The sequence below is a fragment of the Rhamphochromis longiceps genome, linkage group LG6 (assembly GCF_057381845.1).
Source record: "Rhamphochromis longiceps isolate RC_006_pf linkage group LG6, R_longiceps_female_GT1.1, whole genome shotgun sequence".
NCBI classification, from domain to species: Eukaryota; Metazoa; Chordata; class Actinopteri; order Cichliformes; family Cichlidae; genus Rhamphochromis; species Rhamphochromis longiceps.
Window position 1 is genome coordinate 38,415,494 of NC_140562.1, and position 27,269 is coordinate 38,442,762.

Genomic DNA, 27,269 nt, shown 5'->3' on the forward strand with positions numbered 1-27,269 from the left:
CCATCATATTTTCATTTAAATGTTGTTCTGATATACAAGAGTTTTCTTTTGATGATTCTCTGTGATCTCCAGATTGGATAGAGAAAACTGTCCTTTTGAAGACTTCTAGAAACATAATTGGACCTCTCCTATAGGACGCACATTGCTAACTAGCACTGAGCCCAATATAAGCTCATTTTTAATCTGGTTTCCACTGATGCCGTGCTGCATAGAGCCTTTGCGAACCAGCTGACATTTCCACAGGTTTGAGAATGAACCGGATGCTATATAGCAAAGGTTGGAGTAATTTCAGTGGGGTGGGGGGTACTGTGGACAGAATCTGCAGGTGAATAATCTCTATATTTCTTGTATCTCCACCCTGATGTTAGTGGTTTCAACTTCCGGCTTGGCAACAGTATTGTATCAGATTTTTGGCACTGACTTCAGTCTCTGTCATACAGAACCAGTTCAACACGGGCACTGGCAGCACGTCAGTGGAAAAGAGTTTGTTAGTTTGTTCAGCATTAAGTCTTTGTTTAATTTGTAAATGCCTTAAGAATTAAACTGCTGTTTGATAATATTGCTCAGCACTTGTAGAAAAAATCATCCACTGGCTCCCTCTCCTCATTAGCATATATAAATCAGTTTGCATAAGTCCCTTGGCAGGGAGCCATATTGTTTTTCAGAGCCACTTGTGTTTGTCCCACCTGGGGAAAATGATAAAATGTAGCAACTGAGAGATTCACTGATTGGATTTTAAGCACTAAATGAATGAATACCCGTCGTCAGACATCAGCTTTTCTCTTCCTGTCAGAGAACCCCAGCATTCAGTTCACTTTATGGACATTGTGCTTGTAGCTCTGCAGATGAGATCCATCCTCATTGAACCTGTCATGATGGAATTAACCAATCTGAAAACTGACTGAATAAATAAATCAACACTTTCAACATAGTTTTTATTTACAGTTCTCTTCACAGCTTCCTTTCCCTTTATTTCATGGTCTTGGTTAAAAGCTCCTTACTATAAAAGTTTCCCTTAAATACCGACCGGGGATCAGCTCCCAACCTCTTGCAAACTAAGCTACGAATCTGATACCTGAACAGTTTCGTGGTTGACTGTGACTCTCCGAGTAACAGGAAGTGATGTACGTCATGTCGTGTGATGTGAGTGCGGTGTCTGACACAGGGTCGGGGCCATAAGCAGGTTTGGGTCAGTTACATTACAGCACACTGGGTGGCTCCGCAGCAGTCCTTAATGATGGCCGCTCCTGACTTGGTGATGGATGGCTTGTTGGGAGGCGGCTCAGGGATTTGTCTCTTGGGCTTTGGAGGATCTTGTCGTAAAGGGAGAGGGAAAAAAGAGACATAATCACATACAATGCTCTTGTCTCTTTAAGATGGTGTGCATGAGTTATTTTTAACCTCTCACTCACTCTGTGTGACTTTGAGCTTCTGTTCCAGAGGCATCAGCTTCAGCCTGAGGAACTCCGCCATCTCTTTGTCCTCCTCCTTCTCCCTGAGGTACAAAACATCCACATCTTAGTCTGAATGAAATTCAGAAAATGTCTGCTTTTATCTGACTGAAGCAGCACTACTGGACTGACTGACTGACAGGACAGCATGGCTGCGCCACAGTTTTTGGTATTTTCAAAGCTAAACATCTGGGGGGGTGTTTTGTTTTAAGAGACTACCAACTTTTAAAATTCCTTCGTCTGTTCATTTCAAGCTCTGCATTTTTCTTCTTAATCTCTATTAAAGTGAGCACACATGCTTTACAGTTCAAGACAATCCTCATCTTATAGTGGGCCTTGGTGAAGCCTACTGTCTGAAACAACCAGGGTTTTTTTTTATTACTTTGAGCAACTACAGACTTATCTTTCATAAAAACAGGCTTTATCTCTGTTACCTTTCCCCTTCCTTTGTGCAGACTTTGATCTAACTGGCTGCCACGTGGTCAGTCAGAATCATATCAGGGTTATCCACTCTCACTGCCTACATACACTAGTGGAACATACATACTTGTTTTGAAGCTTTGGAGTCAGTTCAGCTCCTTCCTGTCTTTATCCGAGTATGTATGAACACTTTCTGTCTCTTTCTATTTGTCGCTTTCTCCTTCTTGCCTCTTTTTCCCACTCTGTCAAAATCGCTTCTTTCACTCTTTTGACGTCACTGTACTTGTCATGTTATCTTTCTGCTCACACTCTTAAGGTCAATCACTCTCTGCTCCTTCTGTCAATCTTCCTTTTCAGACCTACCAACGTTTAACCTCCTCAATCATCACTTCATCCTCCTAGATGCCAAAGGTTCCATGACTTTACTAATAATAATGGATTGGATTTATATAGCGCTTTTCAAGGCACCCATTCACTCTCGCATTCACACACTGGTGGAGGCAAGCTACTGTTGTAGCCACAGCTGCCCTGGGGCAGGCTGACAGAAGCGAGGCTGCCATATCGTGCCATCGACCCCTCTGGCCAACACCAGTAGGGTAAAGTGTCTTGCCCAAGGACACAACGACCAGGACAGAGAGGCCGGGGATTGAACCGGCGACCTTCCGGTTACAGATGCGCTTCCCAACCCCCTGAGCTACGGTCGCCCAACTACATCAACTCCACCAGTATCTGGACTCACACTAGTCCAAAAGAAATCTGTCAAATACAGTCCAGACCCGATCAGCTGACAGCTAAGCTGAGAATATTTTGAGCGCCTCTTCCAGAACAGAGCTACGCTGCTAAACATGAATTACTGCTCAGTGAAATAATAATCCTTGGACTACAGTGGTCCTGAATTAACTATAATTAGTTTAGTAATAAAATGTAAGCTCTACTGAGCACATTTTATATATCTAATATTTCTGTTTTCAAAGCAGTCATGAGCTCTTGTAACCTTCAAACTGCAATAAAATATGAAGATGAAGAAATCAACAAATAATCCATTTTTTCTGTTAATTTCACTTTGAGGCGGAGGTCAGTTTTAAATATATTTAAAGACAAAAAGAGGCGAAAAAAGAAAACCGATTCTTGGCTGGAATACAGAAGCCAGAGAGGCATAATAAAAATGTTTTTCTGTCCTTCTCTGGTCTACATTTTGACGTTTTGGTCATCAGGATCTATAAATGTGCTTTCATCCTTATTGGTAAATGGCCTGTATTTATATAGCGCTTTACTAGTCCCTAAGGACCCCAAAGCGCTTTACATATCCAGTCATCCACCCATTCACACACACATTCACACACTGGTGATGGCAAGCTACAATGTAGCCACAGCCACCCTGGGGCGCACTGACAGAGGCGAGGCTGCCGGACACTGGCGCCACCGGGCCCTCTGACCACCACCAGTAGGCAATGGGTGAAGTGTCTTGCCCAAGGACACAACGACCGAGACTGTCCAAGCCGGGGCTCGAACCGGCAACCTTCCGATTACAAGGCGAACTCCCAACTCTTGAGCCACGATTTGAAGTACAAATTAAGATTATTATTAGGTTCTGTATCTGCTCTGTCTTTCAGACACTTAATCATGTATCTCACTAAATTATATTAGGAAGGAGCTTGCTCTGCACCCTTGTTGGCTACCATTTAGTTTTGTACAGGACTTCAAACACTCAACAAAATGACATCTGCTGACCTAAATGAGAATTTTTGTTTCAATATGCTTCCTCTGAACAAATTTATAGGAAATATAGAAACATACACTCGCCAGCCACGCCATTATTGACACCTTACTAGTAACATTATGGAACCTCTTTTGCCTTAACAACTGTTTTAATTCTTGTAGCACAACAAACAGCTTGTCAACATGATGCTCAGAGATTTTGGTCCATATTGACATGATGGCATCACACATTCATGATGCTATCACATCCCAGGGGTGTTTTTTTGGACTGAGATCGGGTGACTGCAGAGACAATTTGAGTAAAGTTCAGGAAATCACGGTAAGCAACAATACTCGGGTGACGTGGCATTTTAAACCATGCTTAATTAGTACTAATGGCCCCGAAGTATCATAAAAATATCCCTCACATCATTACATAACCAGCAGCAGCCCAACTGACAATCTGTAGCCTCAGATTCCTGCTCTTAGGTGACAGTAGTGGCACCTGGTGTGGTCTTCTGCTGCTGCAGCTCATCTGCTTCAAGGTTCAATATGTTGTATGTTCAGACATGTTCTTCAGCATAGTGTTGTAACAAGTTATTATTTGAATTACTTTCGCCTTCCTATGAGCCTAAAGCAGTCTGGCTATTGACCTCGGGCTTCAGCAAGGCATTTTGGATATCTTCTCAATAAACTCTAGAGATGTCTGTGGGGGAAAACTCCCAGTAGACCCAGTAGACTGTAAAATTAAAGATTTCTCTTTGCAGCTCTGTTACCTGAAATTAAAGAGAACACACGATTGGACGTAATCTAATGCTACATGTGGCATTGATTTTGATAGAAGATAATCACTTTTAAGACTCTTTGGTTGTGACTCAGTACTGTCACAAAAAATGATTATAATGACACCGAAATAACCCAGAACAATCTGAAGGCACAGTTTCAAAATTAATCTTTTGAGTCCCACAGACATTTGTTCACGCTGTGATTTAAACCCATTATCTTGCCTATCTGAACGTTATCTGTGTCACACTCTGTGGGTTATCTGGGGGAGCAGACAATGCAGAGCCACAGTCATCAGTCAGCCTCCCTCCCACACACACAGCTAAACACTGCTGTGATGATGAAGTGACCCCTGTTCGCCGTCTTCAGTCAAGTTCACATTCGCGCTACACATTTACTCTAATGAGTCTCCTTCCTGCTGTTTCTCAACTCTTCTATGAGGATCAAATGAAGAAATAAACAGCCAGCGGTATCTGAGTAAACAGACAGTCAGCACACAGAGACGTCATCCCAGATATGAGCTGTGCTCAGAGCTTAGGAGGGCCGTACCTTAATCTCTCCACCTCGGCATCGTCGACCAGAAAATCCCTCTTCTGCACCAGTTTATGGATCTTCAGGATCAGTTCCTCTTCTCGCTGCCTGTGCTTCTTGGTTTTTTCTTTCTCTGGGGGGAAAACAAGGAAGAAAATAAGACGGACAGCAGCAACCCATCTGATGTCTACAGACCGACCCTACAGGAATGTCAGATTCTCTTTAACACTGAGTCACGTCACAAAACAGATCCTTAATTCTGACTCACGCATAATTTATAACAAATAAGGCACTCACTCAATTATGCAAATGTTTGTGAGCCTTCTTTTTGGTTTTGCTGGCTGAAGGATTAAGCATCTGCAAGCATCAGAATTGTCCTGCCTCAAAGAGCTAACCTTCACACTCCAAAGCACAGAATATACACTAACAGACCAAATCAGATGTATGTAAAAACAGAAAAGGACACATCGACACATGGCTGCAGAGGTAGGCTGTCTGGCAATGCTGATATCTAGGCTATTTGAGAAAAAGCGGATGAAAAATGACTGTTAAAACCAGCTTTTTCTAACATGGAGCAGTGCAGCTACAGAGCGAAGCTCCCAGGGGGCAGGACAGCCTGAAGGATGCACGGGTTAGACACATAATCCAAAGTCAGAGGAGCAGGTGCAGGAGAGGTAGCTGGGTCTGTCACATGACTCCTTTTGTCCTGGAGTGGAGTAATGGGATACCAGAACCCCCTTAACAGCATACACAACACTTTTGGCACAAGGGAATGTCAGTGAGATTTTACAGGGCAGTGCAGACTAGGTGGCAAGTGGACAAAATAAAAGGAACACTATGTTATAATGCGATCCTATTAATAATTTATGTGATAAGAAAGTAACATATCTTCTCTCCTATGAATTAAAGCTAGAAAAAAATAAAACACACCTCAACTCAAGACACTTCTGTTTTTCTCGCGCAGCCTTCTATGTTGATCAATGTTGGCAAAACTAGTTATATACTACTCTTAATCTGATTTACGTTTGTGCTGTACTTTTTCAATTCTTCCAAAGGGGGCTATTTGACTGATTTGGTTTCTTGTTTTTTAGCCGCATTCCCAAAGAAGTAATTCTGTCAGAGGTGAGTCCGAGCCCATTAAAAGGGATTATTTTTTAAGTCTATCTGGATCTCAAAATTGAAGATTCCTTATAAATTTTCCACAAATACACAAGGAATTTAAATGAGAAAATTCTTTAAAAAAAAACACATCAAACTAGTCGAGAACCAGATTCCCTTCAGGGATTTACTTCATTCAAGCTGCGGGGAAAATTTAGCCTTCACACAGGCTAAATTAGAACTACTCATGCTGGATGTGTTACTGTATTGTCAGGGTGTTTCTGTTATTTCGTATATGCTGCTGGGTTGTCAAAGTGGTAAAATAAAATCCAGGCAGCGTTTGACAGGTCAGTCCTGATCCTCATGTGTGCATCCTTGAACACGACACCAGCCCCTCCTGCACACACACACTGACACATGATGTACATGCGCTCGGAGGAGGCGTGTTTTCCTGCTGTTGCCAGGTTCTCTCTATGCATAGCCTCATGTACGCATTTGGGTTGCTATGTGCGATGCAGCTGACGTCAGTCAGCCACTTCAGCACATTCTCGCTGCATTTCTGATACAGGCAACGCTGGAAGTGACTGTAGGCTAATATTTGATTCCGTTTTTGCACAATGAAAACATGCAGGCAGTAAATGAGTGTTTACTGAAATTCATTTTAGACTCTTTGCCTGGAAAACCTCCCTCAGCTTGTGTTTCCTTCAAAGTGATGATGCATGGATGTTTATGTGTTTGTGAGTGTGTGTATGCTTATCTCTCCCTCATAACTTCACTGTGTCCCTGGGACTTACAATCAATCCTGCGTCGTTTATTGTTACGACACGTCCTATAAATCAGTGTGATACTCGCAGAGGCGATAGGCCTCCTGTGAGCTGCACTTTCTATCAAAAGATCTATTTTTGGTCAAGTCTAAACAGAGAGTGTGGACAGTTCTGCATGCAGAGGAACAACTGTGAGTTCTTTATCGCCTGATTTTGATGCAGAATTTCCATGAGTGACTGTTAATTGTACCTGGTACTGCGACAATCTGCCTTAGCTCCTGCTTTAAACTCATGATGTCTTTGCAGAGCTGAATGTCATCCATCCTGAAAAGATAAAAGGGAGAAATAAAAGTAAAGCACTGGCTTCCATCAGATTACAGACAAACTGATATTATTAGCTGCTTCCACTTCCATTTCTGACATATTTATCTGATTGACATGACGTCAGGCAGACCTACACTGTATAATAAGGAATCTTGAAGAAAATAAACAATAATCTGATGTAGAGGAGCTGGATAATTAGTTTGAAGGATTTTCTAATCTAACAAGCGGAGCTTTTTTTATATTAAGTCTTTATGAGGTGAAGAATTTAGCTTTCTGCAACTAATTTTCTGACTTTATCTCTAAAGCTGCCAATTTCCGAACCTGCCATTTTATCAGTTTTGCTACACAAAAACGATTGCCACAATTTCCTCGAGCACAACACACAGTACAACACAGAGTCTTCACATCACTTCTCTTGATATAAAAAGCCATTCAAAACACATTCAGTTAACAAACATTTTAAAAAGCGAGCCCACCAAAGCACTCTGAATGGTTTTTATTATTCAGAATAAATTACCCACATTCAATTCATTTCTGTCACTGAACTTATTAATTCATTAGCAAACAGTTTCAGTGTTAATCTCTAAATAATCACCATTAGCTGGATGTTGTTGAATAAACTCCGCTCTTGTTCTTGTCATTAAGATTTCATAGCCTCGAGCTCACACATCAGGAGTGAGTGTGTTAAGTGTGTCGAGACGGAAAACACACAACGACAAAAAAAATCAATCCTGCATGCTCTCTGTGCTTCCTGTAGCCCTCATGTCTCACCCTTGGGGCCTCGGCATTTTCCCTTTTTATTACCTAAATCCCTGTCTGTGTGTGTGTGTGTGTGTGTGTGTGTGTGTGTGTGTGTGTGTGTGTGGGTGGGTGTGTGTGTGTGTGTGTGTGTGTGTGTGTGTGTGTGTGTGTGTGTGTGTGGAGCAGATTTAATTCTCCTTGTGATAGATCAGGACGATGACTCATCCACAGCCTCCTGCCTCCTTCCTCCTCCTCCCTGCATGTATCCCAGTTGCTGTGTTTTACACCTCCCTCCTTCTCCTTTCTCCCCTCCTAGATCCCTCGCTCCGTATATCTCCCTCCTCTGCCTTGTGTTTTACTCTCTCATCGGTATTAGTAGATTCCAGCAACCTTTGGCACGCCATCTGCTACTTGGTGTGTCTGTGCCTGCACGTGAGGACGGACAGCAGAGAGATAACAATAAGCAGCATGGTGGCCTAATTAAGCCCTGCAAGTAGGCTTTTTATTACAGTGCAACACTGTGGGATTTTTTAAATCTTTATCAGCTTCATCTGATACTTCGACCATCACTGGGCAGATACTAAACATGCAGTTACCCCCCAAAATACATGGTTCATTGGTGAGAAATTTGGAAATAGTTTTGCACAAAAATAAACAAAGCCTTGTATTTCCATTTTTAGTTTTAAAACGATACACTGAGCGGGTATATAATGCTGTTAAAACTTCTTTTTCAGCAGTGATCTATAATCCTTTAAGCTTAGCGGCCAGTGAGTCCATCAGTGATGACTCATTCAGCTGCTACATGCATGTCCAGCCCTCGGAATAATCAATGGACAAATTGACAGCTTCCCTAAATATTGAGCACCAAGCTTAATGTATGTGTGAAGGAAGTAACACGCATGCCTTTGTGTTGTATTAAGAGTATCAACTGTGTCTTGGTTTAAAAAAAAAAACCTCAAAAAAAGGCGAACCTCTGGTCTCAGAAAAAACACAGACACTCACATGAAGCGCAGCTCTGACTCTCTGCGCACCAGGACTTCCCGCAGGCGTTGGATACGAGCCATCTCCACCTCGATCTCCTCTGGAGACATCGTGCTCTCTGCCATTGACACATCTGAGTGACCTGAGAGGAAGACAAACAGAGGAAAAACAATGCAATAAAAGAAGACAGACCTACAAGACATTCTTGAACCATAGTTTTATTCACTCTGGACACTCCTTCACAGTTCAACCATGCCTGCTTGGTTTAAATTACAGAGAACAAGTACTACACATGGCTTACTTCCATTGGCCGCATCTAATTAAAGCTCTAAAATGTAAAGTCCTCATTCCTTTGATTTGATGTCACATGTGCATTGGAAAGTTCACTCCTTTCGTTTCATCGTTGAAAACTTTCTCATACCGTCAGCTTCTTGGCAAACTCACTTCTCACCTCCTCTCTGTGTGACATGTCATATCACTGCACCCAAGAGCATGATATTTGGTGAGAAAGAGGTGTGGATAATTGAGTTAAGTGATCTGAAGTTTAAAATCAAAGCAGTGCTTCAGCCATAAATTACAGATTTTTTTTCTGAAAGCTTCCAATCGCCCATAAGAAAGGAATTAACCAGGAATATATCACAAGTATTTTCCAAAGAGACAGAAAAAGCACTTTCAGCACGGACCGATGACCAGATGTGGCTTCTCGTTGATTTCTTCCCAAGCTGGAACTGACCTCACACTCCATCTCTGCCAGTAACATGCAGAAACATTGCAGCTACTATACAGACAAACCACTTAATGCACTCGTCAATGCACCGACCACAAAAATGCCGCAACACCTGATGAAGCGGCTCAGCATACGGACAACAGCATAAATCGAGCCAATATGGAAAACCTATCTATGTTCTCTGTGTGTGAAAGTGTTTAGCACTGTGGTGTGCTGATTCCCTCCTCAGAAGAGAAAGCCTGGTTCACCAAGGCTTTGACAAAGGGACCAATGAAGAACTTTACATTATGGGAAGTGTTGTACCTGGCTGAAGGGGAGCTCGGTGTAAAGTAAACAAAGGTATCTTTTTACTGCTAATTATGCAAAGCTACTCTAGTAGAATGAATGAATAAACATACTAAGCTGGAAATTACATAAAAGTATTGTTATGATAAAAATACTATTGCGTAAAAGTGTCTCAAAAGACAGTTATATAGTGTACCTTACTTGATCTTCTCATATGAATACTCACTTCTCCATATAGAAATTACAAGGATTCTAAGTGTCTGTCATTCCTTCTTCCCACTCAGGCTGTGAAGTGATGCCAGGACAACAGGACATAATGTCCAGTCTACAGATGCCACGTCACAATACACCTGATTAAACAGTTATTTGCGTCTATAACACACTCTGACGCATGATTTATTCAAAGTATGTACGGTAATATTAGAGGGTTGGGATCAGTCCTCCGTCCTCCTGCAGCAACACTAACTGCAGTGTGCGTTTGTGATACTTTTCATGGATGCTTGCTGAGGATGGAGCTGACTCACCACAGCAGACAGAAGTCTGCACAGGAGGGCGCACTTTGTTTGTGCCTTGCTGATGTTGAATCACCATCTGACACGTCTGCTGACAAAAGACGCAGTTGCGAAAGTTTGTATCAGCGAGATACGAACTAAAGTTTTACACGCGTTTCCTCTATCTCCTCTTTTTTTATTTTACTGTTTCTTGCTCTTTCCTCGCACGTTCCTCTGCCTCGCTTACAGCCACGTGTTCATCATCAATAACACCAAGCTGCATTAGGTCCTGACCAGACCATTAAAAGTGGCAAAGTGCCAGCTCAATAATGTCTTAACAGCTCTCTCTGAACCCGACATGCCGCTAACACCTACTGAGCACTAAAAACACTATAAGTAATTAAATGCTAATATAATTAAAAGTGGCGCTTTCCTCAGAGACAGGTATGGTTGACAACAAAATCCAGCCAATGTAAACCACACCTGAACTACCCCAGTTTCACTAAAACTAACTGGCTCATTGGTGTACTTCAGGATTACGACTTAATGAGGCTAAAAAAACCCTGAGAGTCAGGATCGTGTGTACTGCAGCAGCCACATGGGGTTTAACAACAGGGAAATGTCAGTGCCTGTATGACATCGAATGCAGACACCCCCTGACACATGCTGCAGTCACACTGTACACACTGCTGCCGGACCACACCCCCTCCAGTGGGGAAAAAAGAAGAAAAAAAAACAGATGGTGGGGACAAAATAGAAAGTGCAAGGCAAACACGTGTGCTATTTGCCTAATAGATGGACACAAACCTGCAGGGAGCTGCCTTTGTTGTACCTCTGTGTTGTTTTCTGCCTGTATGTTTGTCTTTGTAGCAGAAAGAAAACGAGAGCGCGAGAGAGCAATGGCTGGATCTGTTTCTAAAAATATCCTCTGCATTTTCTTCTCAGACTTAATCTGGAAGTTTCTTCACACACTACTCCCCTGTGATGATGATGACTGGAATCAGGAGGGACACTTCTGAAGTCTCTTATATTTCTCTAGCTTCGTCATTCAGCTACGTCACTAAAACACTTTTTATCACACGAGAACAGGAGAAAATAACAGAAACATCTAAGATGATGTAAACAAACTCTGTTTTTGCTGCTTTATGCCCATCCCGAAGCTTTGCGTTTGAATGATTTCATTTGATCATGACTGTGCATTAATATTGCCACAGGCACAAATCCAAATCAGCATTAAAACTAAACAACCATTTCATTTTATCATCTAACATGCGTGGTATTGACTAAAGATGAAATCCATTAGGCATGTGACATAAAAATAGATTAATCAATCATCTAACAACCATGAATGCCAAGCAAATATTTTATTGATTCTGGCTTTCCATGGGGAGGATTTTCCTCTTTTTTTCATATCACTTTAATTTGAATAGATTTTCATCAGTTGCTGAAGAAAAAAAAGCTCTCTGAAGAGGAGACAGAGCTCTGAGCTACTTCAGACACTACTTAATAAATGAGAGAGTGTGCATTTTATATGCAGCCTTGAATAGAACAAATAAGACAGGATCGTGTGATGTTGAATTTAATGTCTTGTTTGGCGTTTTTGCAGCTTATGCTCTATTATCACAACAACAAATTAGCCTTAATTTGTTGTTGTTATATTTATTATTGGTACTTGTGAGTCTCGCCAACACAGCTACGCAAAATGAATCCCATGAATAATCACTGAAAGTGGGGAATAGAGTTAATAACATTTTTTAAAGCTGCCTCTTGAGCCCTTTCATATAGATATACGTACACTGATTAGAGCAGAGGAGCAGGGTGTTCACTCAGAGCTAGTGCTCCTGCTGCATCTTATCAGCTCACAATTAAATATCCACAAGTTTGCAAATGCGCTGCGTCCGAGACCTTTAGTGGTTAAAATTCATTAACAAAGGGCGCAATATGCTACCCACGGTTTGCACATAAGGGACGTAATACGCTTTTTAGTACCAAGGCAGCGCTATTGATCCCATCCCAAACCTTTTGTGAGTCACGCTTTAACCATTTAAACTCTAAGTGCTGACTGGGCATCCTGACAGCGAAACACACACTGAAGAAAAGCTGAGACCACAGCTGCACGTTTCCCGCCACACACTTCCCGTTTTTGTCTTTATTCCCTTTTATTTTATTGTTTTTCGTTGACGACGCTCACCTTTGTCCGTTGTCCACGCCGTTTCCGACACAGCTCCGTAGCTCCTGAGCGCGCGCTCGGTGTCCGATATAGATTTCTTCAGTTCCATGTCGGTGGAGTGCACGCGCGCCGAAACCGAGAAACGATGTCGTCCTTCTGCGTCTCGTCTCTGAGTCTGTGCGACCTTTCAGATAAGTCAAATTTCACCCGGTGACAAGGCTCCAGGGACCCGAGACGTTGAGCATCTTTATTCGAGGTTTCAAGTCCTTCGACGTGTGGATGGAGAGGATGTAGAGAGCATGCGCAGTGCGGCCAGGAATGTAAAGGCTGGGAGACACCCACTATCACCGAGAACGCATTGAGAGAAGAGGGGAAAAAAAACCCCACACACACACACACACACACACACACACACACACACACAACCTAATCTAAATATTTACCTATGTTTTATTTAGTAATTGAAATTTCATATATACACAATCATATATACAAATTTCTTTATGTTTCCTCTTCCACTTATCCATCCATCCATTCACTTCCACTTATCCGTCTTTCGCAAATGCAGGCTTTCCGCTGAATAGAAGTGCGCGCGCATACACACTAGGATATATATATATATATATATATATATACATACATATATATATATATACATATATATATATATATATATATATATATACATACATATATATATATATATATATATACATATATATATATATATATACATATATATATATATATATATATACATATATATATATATATATACATATATACATATATACATATACACATATATACATATACATACACACACACATATATACATATATATACATATATATACATATATACACATATATACACATATATACACATATACACATATATACATATATATACATATATACATACATACATATATACATATATACATACATACATATATATACACATACATATATATACATATATACATATATACATACATACATATATAAACAACGCTGTCATTTTATTGAAATATTTTTATTATTTTGCTTTTTTAGCTATTTTGTTACTCGTTATGATGAACTTAGTGAACTGTTGTAATAAACCCGTTTCCCAACTTAAGGGATAAGTAAGGAAACGTTATCTGAAAACAATAGGCCTACTAATTTTCATAGTACACATTAATGTTTTTGATGATTGTATTCAGTGTATTGCAAGTTAGTAGTTTAATATTATATACTGTCTCTGGTGAGAGCGCTTCAACAGTTTGTCTCCTTAGGCTTTTCTTTGACTCACATGCATATAAAACTGACAAAGGTTAAGAAGCAGGTGTTTTCACACAGTTGGTCAGTTTGCTTTATGGAAAATCAGGCAAACATCTTTTTGAACAATCTGTTACAAATTTAGAAACCACTTTAATGGAAAAAAGGAAGCTTCATTGTTTAAGTTTACTACCTTGTAAAACTGCGTACAAAGGCTATACAGTTCAATGAGTGGGAAGTGCTTTATATACAAGCTTTGATTCTCAAAATACCTGTAGTCCATCTAAATGGCAAGTAATCCATAGGAGGGATTTTCCTCTTGAACTCAAGCCAAAACAAACAAAAGGCACCTTTTGTGAAAAAAAAACTGTGAGGCTATTGACCATTGTTCTGTTGTAGGTACAAGAACAAGCTCATTAATGTCCATTTCATTTGTGTAGCTACAATGGTGTTCTCACTGTGCTCAGTAAAAAGAAAAAAATCCAACAATAAATGAATGACATTTTCTCGATTTATTCAACAATAAATATTATTACTATATTTCCAGCGGTTAGTGCAGAAGTAATTAGATGAGTTTTCACAGTCAACAGCAGCCATTTGTGCTCTGTGACAACAAAACCAGTAAAAACAGAAGGTTTTGACTTTGGAAAAATAGCATAGAAACAAAAGGAATATTCATTTCTTGGACATTTCAGCTCCAGGGTATCAGCACACATACAGTCAGGAAATCGGAAGTTATTATTAAGAAACATACACTCCAATCTCTGATAAAAGATACAGTAGTGATTAAAATGTTTTTCTTTACCTCAGATCCAGCAGTGCTTCATATATTAATATGTTATTAACAGCACTAATTTCGTCTTGTGAGACAGATGAAATGTTATAGCCACACACACTCAGAATGAGTATGTAATCGCAAACTATATTTTAGGCTCAAACGTACCAAAAAAGCTCTCCATAAATTCCAGTAGTACATGGAAACAGAAAGAAAAAGTTAATTATCTGTGTGAAACAGAAAAGAGAAGTATGCCATTAAAGTCTATATATAACATAACAAACTGCTGTATTCTAGCTGCACTCGATTTATAAAAGCCAGAGGCGTCTGATTTAACATTTTTTTATGCAGGCAAGTTCTATAAAGTATCTATAAAGTAATATTTATACAGATGGTTGAGCCCATGCGATGGTATAATATTAACAAAGGTTACAAAAACAGGCAGGCAACATTTCTTCCTTTCAAGTAAATGGATGTTTGAGACAAGCTTTTCCAGTTTTTATTAGACCAACACGGCATAACCTTTAACTTTCTCAGTACTGCATATTAAATAGTGAAATGACGATGACTGAAAATGTGCAAATCAAAACTGTGTTTTCAGATCTGCTTACATTTTTCTTGTGCTTGAATGGATTCATACTGTGCACTCAGTTCATTAGCGTTCTTATGTAAAAATGATCCGCCTATAAATTGATAATACAAACATATAAAACAATATCACATATTGTTGGTACTAGAGGTGTCAGGATAGATGTTATTCATAATAACAGTGATATTTAAAACTGAAATTATGATAATTTTGTAGTTGTTATTACTTTCATGTCTGTACAGCTATTCCTACAGACTTTCTTTTTGTTGATTTTTTTTATGGATTTTGTAATAATATCAGTGAATTATTTTGACCATGAAAATCATTTGAGGTAAAAATCGTACATTGTGACAATCCTAACTGGTACCTGGGTATGTCTGTATTCGATACATCATATACTAAAATGTAAACTGGAAACATCTGGGATATTTCTTAGCGATCAGGCACTCTTTCAGCCAAAGATGAAAGGTTAAGCTGAGATTTAAATGTTTAAAATGTGACTCAAATCATCATTAATTAAAATTCTAAGCTAATAAATTAGCTGCCAGTGTCCACATGGTGGAAATCATTTGTACACTATTCCGTTTTTCACTTTGATGCAAATCAAGCAAATCAAGTTAATTTTTTTTTTTTTAAAAAGGACCTTACTTGTGGAACAAACACAAGATGGCATTAATAAAAATGAACAAAAGAGCCGATGGTCATAGTCACTGTGGTATGGAAGGATAGATCTTAATGTTTTCCCACAGAGCTAATATACTGCATAAATAATAAAAATATTCCGCATATACATTCAAGATGCTGGAGTTTTTTTCAGCACTTTCACTCTTATCTCACCGAGTCTTTGACCTGTGACCTTGGCAGTGTTAGTGTAACATCAGCTGAGTTAGACCGCAGTCCACTAGTCCAGCTGACGTTTTGTCACCTTCCATAAAAACGACTGACTCTGCTACTGTGTGGGTTTACATAGTCATGCCCCTTTGCTGGGGGCATCCACCTTGTCTTTCTCTTTAGTGTATTCGGCATCATCGTCTTTATGAGGGAACATCCACGCCAGCGCAGCACCAGCTGTGCCATCACCGGTCTGACGTGAGAAGCACAAGAAAGTGGCCCAGATGAAAGCACAGCAGCCAGTGAAGGTGGTCCGCACATACAGAGGCACCAAGGCAAAGTTCAGAAACTGAGAGAAATTGAGATAACAGCATATCGTCATCACTATTATGTCATAAATGTCTACTGATTGCTATTTAACACAGTGGTATGGATAGCAACTGGAGGGTAAAAGGTGTGGACAATGACCCAATGCAGTACGTAAGAAACACAGAAAAACACTTCCCCAGATACGTATTTAGCCTTTTTTTTTTTTTAGCCTTTATTGGATAGAGAGGGTGTAGATAGACAGTAAAGCGGGGAGAGAGAGGGGAAGACATGTAGCTAAGGGCTAAGGGTTTGATTCAAACCCGGTCCTACTGCTCTCTGGTCATACGGCATATCGTCGCTTGCTCACCCACTGAGCCCACCGCTGTTTTTGAAGGTGAGATTGATTTTTGTGATACTACAGGATATTTTATTTCTGCTTTTACTTCATAGTTTCATAGTAATAAACTATCATTTTACAATCCTGTGTTTTGATTCATGTTTCTGCTAATGCAGTACAATGAACTGTAACTTTATTGTGGTATTTGACTTAGGTTTCTTCTCTGGTTTTCATGGAGTTTTTTGGATGCCCATTTAGCTGGGTTTCTGTTTAAGTTTCAGTTTCTACTTTGAGTTTATTACTTGTGCTAAGTGTCAGTGATTCCCCTCTCAGTTCTCTCCTTTGCCTCATCCTTTAATGCTAATGCATTTGTCCTCCAAGTTCCCTCGTCTCTGTCTTCGTGTTTAGTGTGAGCCTTCATTTCTCCACATTTACCATTTTGTCTTTTGGTTATTTCTTAAGCTTGGTTTTTCTTCATGTGTTACTTCCTACCTTGGCATTGTCCTTATTTTTTTGTTATGTCTAAACCTGAACCTCCATGTGCCACTTGCTCTGCTGATCTCACTGTATGGACTTTGATTTCTGATGGTATCTGTTTTTGGTCTTTGCTTGATGAAAATAGTTGAAATGTAGCAAAGCAGATCATTGAATCAGAGTCAGAATACTGTTTCCCAGAGAAAAATATGTGGTCACAGTTGCTCCAAGCGAGCTGCACGCGCACGCGCGCACACACACACGCACACACGTCACTGAACGAATGTATTAATTCCTGTTGTATAAATAAAGAAAGCAGACGGTGACAGAGCACAAGTCCGTGAGTGTCTCTTACGTGTAGGAGCGCTCTGTCACTTGTCATTGCGAGTAAAGACAAGTGCAGTGTTTGTGTTTTCTAACTCAAGTGTCTCAGCTGAAGAATTGCAGGCTGATTTTAAGAAATCCCCTCTCAATACCCTTCATCCCTGAACTTTATTGCACAATTACTCTACATAGCTTCACCCAATTATATTAATGGACATAAGCTGATAATGATGATGCTGATATTTACCTGCATGAATGGCCAGAACATTAGCCCTGTCTGAGAAGAGAGATACAAACAAAGCACAAAATAAGAACTAGAAAACATAATCAGAAGAGCACCTAATAAACGGTTTGTACCAATAAAACTGCGGATGTTTGGGATTTGAGCACTCAACACATTGGACTCTTCTGCTTTGAAACAGATACTGTTAACTGTCACGACTTTAGAAAACAACAGCCTGTGTCTGTGACTCACCTTATAAGTATTCAGGAATTTTTCTCTCCAGTCTTCCAAGATGTCTTCTTTGCCCTCCAAGAAACTGACACCTGGAGGCACATGAGATTTGACTGATTTATAGGCAGTGCAGGAAGATCAATGCAGTTTGTACAGTATAAACATATTAAATAATCATGTCATGTTTTTTGAAGATCTTGATAAACATATAGCCACATTTGAAACAAAAATTAGTACAATAACCCAGTGTACACTGTTTTCCACTATCATTATGGAGTTTATGAAGCGTATGTGTAAGTTCAATAAGGATCTGTAATCACTTATCTGCATGCCTCCGTGAGTGTTCAGCTGCTTTTCTGTTTTCTACACGGCTACCGCTTCCCTGTACTGTCAATCTCAATACTGACGTCATTACTCTAGTCCAATCATTTTCTCACCCGCCTTCTTTTTGCCAAATCAGCCTCTGCTTTGCATGTTTTAAATCTCTGTTCCCACAGACCCCACCTCTACCCCATCTTGTTTAAACCCCTCAGCCAGAACTCTATTAAAGCTTCTGTATTCATTTTCACCACCAGCAGCGTTTAGACTCCGGGGCATGCTGTCCTAAATCATATCTCCGCTGGGATTTCATTCTGGCATGATGGGTCATCTGAGTCTAATCCCCAAATACATTAATTTCTGTATCTCAATTTTTAAGGATTCAACTGTTTCCACATTTGAAGTGAGTCAAATAGGTCCATGTTAGGTCGTTTAAGTGTTTAACTAAACGTGCTGGTCTGGCTTTAAAAAATCCATCCATCTCCATTTCTGAATAAATTCTTTAATCTGTCTCGCATGTATTGGTTATTATTCCCTAACAAAAAAGGGAAAATATTAATTTTACTATACTATCTTGATTCTAGTTAATTTTTAATTTAACTTTCAATAGTTTATGTCCAAAAGCGATTATTGCACTTTCAACATTTAAGGTTATAGTTATAAAATCTGTAGTTTTTTTTGAGCAGAAGCAATTTTAGAGAAGAAGTTACAAAAGAAAGGTTTTGTGACAGACTGCAATAACAAGTTCTGATAAATTTATACCAGCAATATTGCTGTATATTGTTATGATTGTATCTGAGTGGATTGGAGCCTTACTGACACTTCTGGACCTCATGAAAGCACAAGCTACACAATAACTTATTGTGAAAATACTGCCCGAGTCCACAACAACTTTTGCTCAGCAGTAATGAATACTGTAAAACAACTGAGCTGCTCTGCTCTGCTGAATAAAACCATTTCTACGGTACCCCCCAAAAAATCTTTTCCCCCTGCATTATGTCTCGACATCAGCACATACTGGGGAACAAAATCAGGGGTTTTTTTTGGTTTGTAATGAGCCATTCTAGGGGAGTGACTACATACAAGAACTCAAATGGTCTGCATGTTAAAGAAAATTCTAATCAGTTTCCTGTTATTTTTAGTCATTTGATGAACAAAAATGTATTTTGCAAGGAAAATTACAACCCGCTTATAATCTTATTTGTACATTCTGGAGGATTTCTTTTGAGCTCTGGATGAATAATAAAAATCTAATTAAATCTAGCAAAAAAGTATGCAATTCTGATTTCATTTTTCACATTTGTATTATTTTCAGTATTTGTTTTCCATTTAATCTGACTTGGCTCTCCTTTTCTGCTTGCTTTCTAAGTCTTTGTTCATCCGATTATTTTAATTAAATGTTATTTAAGTCTTTGACTCGACTCTCAAAGCTGTAATCATAAGCTTTGACAGCAGATATGTCAAATGTTTAAATAAGCATGTGTTCTTTGATTTTTTTTCCCCTCTGTGGATTTATTATTAAAAACTTGCTAGGATTGAGGTCCCTTTGTGATCCGGGTTCTGATAGGGAGGAATTTTATCACTTCCCATCTAAAGTAAACCACTGTAATGAAGCAATATCTGCTGGCAGTATCAGTCGTAGTCCGCCCAGTTAGTGGTAATAATCCACTCCTTCATGTCTTTCACTTGACCTCTGCTCGTCTGTGTCACGAGACAAGGAACAAGCGGTGATATTAAGCCACATGAAAGGAGCACAGAGAGGGCATGGGTCTGATTACAAATGGACAGAGAGGCGATCAGCTGTGAGATTAACCATTAACCGCCGTCAGAAATCCTCCAGCCTGTGCCTCCCACAGCCCACCGACCTGTGTAGAAGACACTGGTGGCGAGGGGCGCAGCCGTCGTCTGGTCCAGGAACAGCTTCCTCATCACCATCCCGATAGAGTTCCCGGGAAATCTCCTCTCCAGGAAACGCATCCAGAAGAAATTGAAGTTGCCATGGAAACTAAACGCGACCACCGCGACGTTCCGTGTTTGTCTCCACTCGATGGTCTCCCTCCCGGAGAACCACTGGTGGACGAAGTCCCCCCCGGCGAACAGGCAGCCGTACAGTGTCACGTTGGTAACCCACGGAAAGCGACGGGCATGTCTTAAAAACAGCTTTAGCATTATTTTTAGCTGCCGTTACCCCGTGAAGTGAAAATAAAAACCTATTTCAAGTCCTTTTAACCACAAAACGACTGACTGTGATGTGCTAGCTAAACGCGTATACTTTAACAGTCACACACGGGTCTTCACTCTCTCCACATCACAGTATTCACCTACCACCGAGTCTTTACGTTTCTCGTGTAATTTACGCTATAAAAACACAAAATCATAGCTAAGATACTTGCTTGGCAAACACCATACAGCTGTAACCGGCACTGGACTGACAGCCGGCGCAAAGGTAGCTTCCTTCTGCTTAAATTTACTACGCCCCCTTTTTTACGTGAAAAACAGAAGCAGCGTTGAAGGGGCGGGGCTGGAACGTCCAGAGGAATATGTCCGCTTCACCGCGAGGATCTTACCTCAAGTGACGCTTTTATGAACAACCAGACCGTGAAGTGCGAAGGCTTCTCTGTCAAATAATGTCTTCTTTACATCATGGCAAGGCTAATAGATCCATCATCTCAAGGGCAACAGATCAAAGACTCGACTTCAAACCTAAATCCTCTCTGCAGAAAATCACTGGCAGTACTGACAGGGTCCGTTCAGGGGATATTAACACAGGCTATAATAACACAGGCTACCAAGGACGGAGACTACAACTGTGTTTTTCAGTTCCCAGGATCGAAGAATTATGTATGTATGGTATGATTTTACAAATGTGTATATAACGTTAACTTTATATTAATTTAAATCTATGACGGTCTAACATTAATAGGTAGCAAAATAATAAGTAACTAAAGCTTTCAAATAAATCGTTTGGAGAACAAAATTTACATCCACAATAAAGTGGAGTAGAGGTATAAAAGTAGCACAATGCAAAAGTCAAGCAGAAGGTAAGTCAGTAAAATACTTGACTAATTATACTAAATTCCATTGTTTAATCCATAATAGGGTTGGTGTGACAGAAGAGAATGCTAGAGATAAGGTGGGGCAGATGGTTCTGTGTGGTGACCCCTAAGGAGAACAGCTAAAGAAGAAGAAGAATTGAATCAAATCAATCCTACAAGAAGTTGATCTAAAAGTGACACAAACAACTGTAGATATTGCTGAATTTATAGGAATGAGGACCTTTATTTACTGCCCCCCCCCCCCCCCCCCCCCTGCAATACATGTGTAATGCAGTCCAGCAGAAGACACAGATTCTTTAAGAACTGTCAGACCCCAGTTCATCAGTTCTTGTGACATTTGAAGCCACTAATAAGGAGCTTTCCATTTAGGATACCTGCCCCCCCCCCCCCCCCCCCCCCCCCCCCGGGAAAAATAAATTAAAATAAAATGAATAAATAAATAAAAACCTAAGCACTGCACATAACCCAGCACACAGTACACACCTAGGCATAAAGTACACACAAACACACATTCAAGCATAAGTACATGCACTCACACAGGCATACTTACAAAGAACCTACTGTGTAATCCAAAGGGTATGGTGCAGGAAAAGCTCATTTAAAATGAAAATGAAGCATTGATTTAAGTAACCTGACAGAAGGAAGAATGCCTTTCCAAAGTTTAGATGCCAACACCTCCAAAACATGTTCTGCTATGGATTCAAAATTAGATCACGGAAAAAGGCCCTGATCCGATGAATAGAGGTGCTGACTGCTGGAATTTATGTCTCAGAAGATTTGTAGGAGCAGGAACCTGGTCATGTGGGGATTTCTAGGTTTTAAAATGATAATGGAATGTACTGATTTGCATCTAGAGCACAGACACACACATTTTATCTAATAAAACACATTGACACTTTTTACAAATGGCATTTGAGCAAACTGTTGCAAATTATCAACCAAAAATGTATTTTTCGATCTGAACAATGCGAGCATTCAAAACAGATTTCCTCATTCACATTTATTTCTCAACAAATACAGCATGTTCACAAGTTCCAACAATTTACACTGAATTTATCAAGCACCTTAAAACACAACTGATGAAAAGGCCATGCATGAAATTTTTAATCAGGCAAAACTAGTAAAACCGCATTATCTTTAATTAAAAAACAATCCATAACATCCACACTGCAGAATACCATACACATGTACACATGCAGTTTGTAAAACAAACATATTCTTAGCCAGGTCTGCAAAAGAATATAGTTTATGATAAAATATCTTTTACATGGTAGATGTGTTTTTAGTCAAAAAATAAACTTTAACTATTACACAATGAAGAATTTAATTGTTCATCAAAATACATGATAGAAATTGTTGCTGCACATCGATTTCTTAACTTTTATATGTCTACTGTCTTCTGGCTTTGGGAGAGGAGGTAATCAATCAGAGCTGTGTCACATCTGAAACTGATTCTAACACTTGACTAATACTGGACCCATGATGTGGAAAAGGTCAGCACTTGGACACCTGGTGAAACACTGTAAATGATTTCCTTTAAAAAGGGAAAACAGAAAAGCAGTAGGACCTTATCCTGAACTTGCTGCAGAAAAGCACACTTCGTATGAAGTCCTGAAAGTGAGAAAAACTATTAGAGGCACGAACAAAGAGACTGCCTCTACTCATTCCACTGGACCAGCCAGATGAGTCAGGAAAGCAATTCAAGAGATACATGTTCAAGTAAAGTAAACTCCATTTTAAGACACAATAAACACAGAACAGAAATCAGGTGAGAGGGTCACAATGCATCCCACTGAGCTGAGAGACAAAAAAGGTCAGCTACTGGGTTAAGGTTCAGCAAGAAAAGAGTTGGACTCTATGACTGGACAACCCTCTCCCAGTCCCCAGTCTCCGTCCTGTGGTAGAACTGTGGTTGACCCCCTGGAAACAGGCTTTCAGAGTTGGGGTGGTCTAAAAGGAATTGAATAGTGGACTTCATATGCTGGACAAAGTGCGGTGGCTCAGCCCTCGGAGAGGTGGACAGGTACTAAATAAGAGGACGAAATACCAAAGTCATAGTCTGTTTTAAATACTCACAAAAAAAGCTTCTTGTCATTGGTTAACAACCAAAGACAATAACTTCCAATAACGTTACCTTTAAAATTGTGTCGTCATTCTGTGACAACCAGAAGGCAATATCCAGATTCTGAGACCATGTGCACGGGCCGATTTGAAAAAGTCCCCGACTCGAGTCATATATGTTAACCATCTGCAAGGGATGATTATTTTAATTGGTATGTTTCAGTTTTTTGCCAGCAAAAAACAAAAACTAAACATAAAAATAACAACAATTTCAAGATCCCAGATCCGTTATCCATTAAAACACAGACTTGTGAAAACATTTTTAAGTCACTTCAGTAAGTACTGGAAGTCAGAAAAAAAAAAAAAATCAGTGATGATGTAATCTGAGGATCTCTTTCAAAATTAACAGACTGATTAAATATGAGGTAGACAACTGAAAATTGTGTATAGCCAAACATGCATTTTTCTCTCAAAAAAAATCTCATCATGTCATGTTTGCAGAGCACCTCTCCTCCCGTGAAGGTCCGTGCTGATCGCAGCTCCTCTGCAGGGCCTTTATGAGGGAAGGAGGCAGGGTAAACATCCCCTGTTTTAACATCTACACCTGTTCAGAAACAAAGTCACAACATATTAAAGGCTGAATACCACGAAAGCACTGGATCCTGTTCTGTAACGGTATCACTTACCAATTCCATATACTACAGGTCTGTGAGTTCCATTAACAACCACATCGTTCATTTCTACAACAGCGAATCGAAGGCACGATTAGAGCAAAGGTTTTGTTTTGACAGGTGTATCTAAACAGTCTTCAACAGTTAAAACAAACATCAAAGTTACCTGTGATGCAGCATGTTTCCAGATGAATATCCTCCTTCTGTACCTGGAATGCTGCTGTGAAGTGATAAAAAGCCATTTAAGTTATGCTGCTGCATTACACTGCAGTCCAACATGAAGTAAGTTTGTAAGGTTATACCCAGTATATCAAGGCTGAGGTTATGGGATGTTGTTGAGTCGTCATTGAATCCGCCGACAAGATGGAGCTCAAGTCTGCATATTGGAAAGGAGAGGAGAAATGTAAAATAATTAATTAATTAGTTGAATAATCTGGAATTTTACTGCTTTTTTTATGTGTGTGTCATACCTGCCCTCCTTACAAGCATCACTCAGTGATGTCACCGCTTTCACGAGGAGTGGTACTTCAGACCAAGTGCTGGAACCGTCACAATGACCTAGGCAAACTGCTCCACTTCCTAAGAAATAATGAAACGTAATTGTTAACCACAAATTCAATATACAGTTTCCTTTTATAATGCCTTAGCACAAATGGTAAAATGGTAAATGGCCTGTATTTGTATAGCGCTTTACTAGTCCCTAAGGACCCCAAAGCGCTTTACACATTCAGTCATCCACCCATTCACACACACTGGTGATGGCAAGCTACATTGTAGCCACAGCTGCCCTGAGGCGCACTGACAGAGGCGAGGCTGCCGGACACTGCCAGACACTGGCGACACTGGCCCCACCGGGCCCTCTGACCACCACCAGTAGGCAACGGGTGAAGTGTCTTGCCCAAGGACACAACAACCGAGACTGTTGGAGCCGGGGCTCGAACCGGCAACCTTCCGATTACAAGACGAACGCTCAACTCTTGAGCCACGATCGCCCCAAATATGGTAAAGGATTTCTCACCAGTGTGCCGCAGCACAACCAAATGGCACGTTGTGGCATCATCAGATCCAATGACTGAAACGCATTCTGTTAAAAATAAGACAACAAAGCATGTTACTGTTATAGTGCAGTACATGATCTGGAAGACCAAGTAAACATGCTGAAGTGCTGAATTTTATACCAAATAGTCCATAAATAAATAAAAGCAGAGTGACGCTTAGAATAATTCTTGATCCAAAAGCTATTCAGTGGTCAGACTTCATCACACACTATTAAGGTTTCTGTTGTTGGCTGAATGCCTTGTAGAACAACAAGTTTTAACAACAAGCAACCAATCAACATGATGGAGCCAAGAGTTTTCACACTTGAGGTTGAGCAGCAATGGCAAAAAGTAACCCCAACGATTTCTTTACCTAGCTTGATGATGAGGTGGAACTGTCACTGAAAGTAATTCATGAATATAAGGCAGAAAACATAGACTGGGATTTATTCCATATACTGCTACATATTAGAGTGGGTACCAGGCACGTTATCCATCCATCACTTTAACGCTTTGGCAATTAAAGTAAAGTGCAGACACAAGCGGAGTAAAATTACAAAATGTGTGAGAGCTTAGCTGCAAGTCTTCGGCTTCATTTTTGTAACTGATATGACAAAACTGGTAAGTGAAAATGTCTATGTCTTCTTTTTCAGTAGCCTCTGTTTCTGCCTGCCAAAACATAACCCTTGAGTTTTCAAGCTAAAATTGGTTCAACAGCATCTCCACCCATCTCTGTTATGTGGGCCCTAAAAGATCAAAGCTGTGTGAGGGTAAGGTGTAGACATAATAAAAGTCTTATGTATCAGTGTGTATACAGCCTTGCGATGAGGTCATCTGGTTCCAGTATTTTGTTTTACTCACTGTCTGCTGGTGTTGTTGCAGCAAACTCCCTCTGATGGACATACAGGAGGCACTTTGGATCAACATCAACAAGCGGCTTAGACCGAAATGCTTTTGCCTTTTCCTGTGACATGAAAGCAAAATAGTTAAATGGTTCAAAGTGATAAAACAAAGAAAACAACACAAACTGATTTAGTAGTTGACTCGGATATTTTTTCTGATCCTGACTCGTAAAGCTGGATCAATTATTGGGGACGACGGGATGCAGGCCAGCAGGTTTACAGGGGGTTACTAGGAGTTATGTTCGGTGAAACTTTAGTTGGGTAGTTTTATTGCACTTCCTGCAACAATTTGCAATTTTCAGCAACTTAATATTATTTCACTTTTCCTCTCACTGTCTGCTCCACTCTCACAGTATGACTGAGAGACACAATAGTGTGACCATAAACAAAAGCAAGGTGCAGTGAAGACTCTCTCACTGAGCTGAAATGAGACCAGTGCAATAAACGAAGTGAATAATTTTTTAATTATTATTTTTCATTTATCTTGTTATTTTATTTATCTTTCAACTTCCCCTTACCAAAAAACAAAAACAAAAAACAACTAACTAATGACATACAGTTAAAGAAGATTTGAAGACTAGATTACCAAAATAAAGGAACAAAGCTAGAAGGCTAGAATGAATCTTATTCTGAGCTAAGCACAGGTATCCTACCGATCTCGAGGATTTGTGATGGAATTGAGATTTGGCAAAGCGACATTTATGTGTAAAGTATTTGTTTATGTGGATGTTACTGTTATTGAGGGTTTGAATCTTTTTCATGTTCGTTATTAGTCCATACTGGATATCTATAGCTATAAACGGAATCTATATTTAAGGTACCTGAAACGTAGTCGTAGTGCAGTTCTATAAATCATTCCTGTGTAACTTATTAGGTTTGGTTTTTTGCTTCATGCACAGATTTACAACCACTGACACTTACTTGGTTACTTTAGAGACAGTTAAATCTGTTATGTTAGTAAATTATCAACAGCGATTTTGTTAGCATAACGATATACAGACAATTCCTATTAAATGAAAAGGATGAGCAGCCACACTTTTGCAAAAACAAACCTGTAAATGTGGATTTTTGTCGAACAGGTCCGCTGTCGATCTTATGCGGTCAAGCGGTTTATTTTGAATGAACAAAGGCATTTCTTCAGGCTATGTGAACTTTACAGTGGTTGTCACGAAGAGCAAAAACTTCATATTACTATCTATAAATACCACATACTGAATTCATTACTCAGTACAGTCATTGGTTGCACCCATCTACTTGAACTTCCTGGAAGACTTTTCTTCGTCGCTTCACAGTCGGATGCACCAGGTGAAACATTAGCGCCCCCTACTGCTGAGTTAGAGATTCCTTATGTTCTTCGTTAAAAGTATGAGATTTGTGTCAACACAGAGCTTTTTTAACTACTTTG

At 39.9% G+C, this 27,269-nt stretch overlaps 3 protein-coding genes across 5 annotated transcripts; all 3 read right to left on the minus strand.

The window, feature by feature from the left end:
- Positions 1–362: 362 nt before the first annotated feature.
- On the minus strand, positions 363–12,749 carry bmerb1 (bMERB domain containing 1). Its single transcript, XM_085408717.1, has 6 exons — positions 12,486–12,749; positions 8,813–8,933; positions 6,996–7,069; positions 4,902–5,016; positions 1,413–1,495; positions 363–1,313 (listed from the first exon to the last, which is right to left on the minus strand). The coding sequence occupies exons 1-6, from the start codon at positions 12,571–12,573 to the stop codon at positions 1,195–1,197; spliced, it is 600 nt and encodes a 199-aa protein (XP_085264843.1). The 5' UTR covers positions 12,574–12,749; the 3' UTR covers positions 363–1,194.
- Positions 12,750–13,820: 1,071 nt separating this feature from the next.
- On the minus strand, positions 13,821–20,576 carry LOC146668660 (mpv17-like protein). 3 transcript variants are annotated; one of them, XM_085410633.1, is made up of 4 exons: positions 20,003–20,576; positions 17,841–17,911; positions 17,613–17,642; positions 13,821–16,174 (listed from the first exon to the last, which is right to left on the minus strand). In XM_085410633.1, the coding sequence occupies exons 1-4, from the start codon at positions 20,304–20,306 to the stop codon at positions 16,061–16,063; spliced, it is 519 nt and encodes a 172-aa protein (XP_085266759.1). In that variant the 5' UTR covers positions 20,307–20,576; the 3' UTR covers positions 13,821–16,060. The 3 variants fall into 3 exon arrangements, with proteins under 3 accessions (XP_085266759.1, XP_085266757.1, XP_085266758.1); XM_085410631.1 differs by having other exon boundaries at positions 13,821–16,270; XM_085410632.1 differs by lacking the exon at positions 17,613–17,642 and having other exon boundaries at positions 13,821–16,270.
- A 1,602-nt stretch (positions 20,577–22,178) lies between these two features.
- ntan1 (N-terminal asparagine amidase) lies at positions 22,179–27,149 on the minus strand. Its single transcript, XM_085410635.1, has 10 exons — positions 26,917–27,149; positions 25,824–25,926; positions 24,944–25,009; positions 24,396–24,504; positions 24,228–24,301; positions 24,092–24,145; positions 23,941–23,994; positions 23,761–23,858; positions 23,328–23,441; positions 22,179–23,219 (listed from the first exon to the last, which is right to left on the minus strand). Exons 1-10 carry the CDS (start codon positions 26,995–26,997, stop codon positions 23,049–23,051), a joined length of 924 nt encoding a protein of 307 aa, XP_085266761.1. The 5' UTR covers positions 26,998–27,149; the 3' UTR covers positions 22,179–23,048.
- Positions 27,150–27,269: the final 120 nt, after the last annotated feature.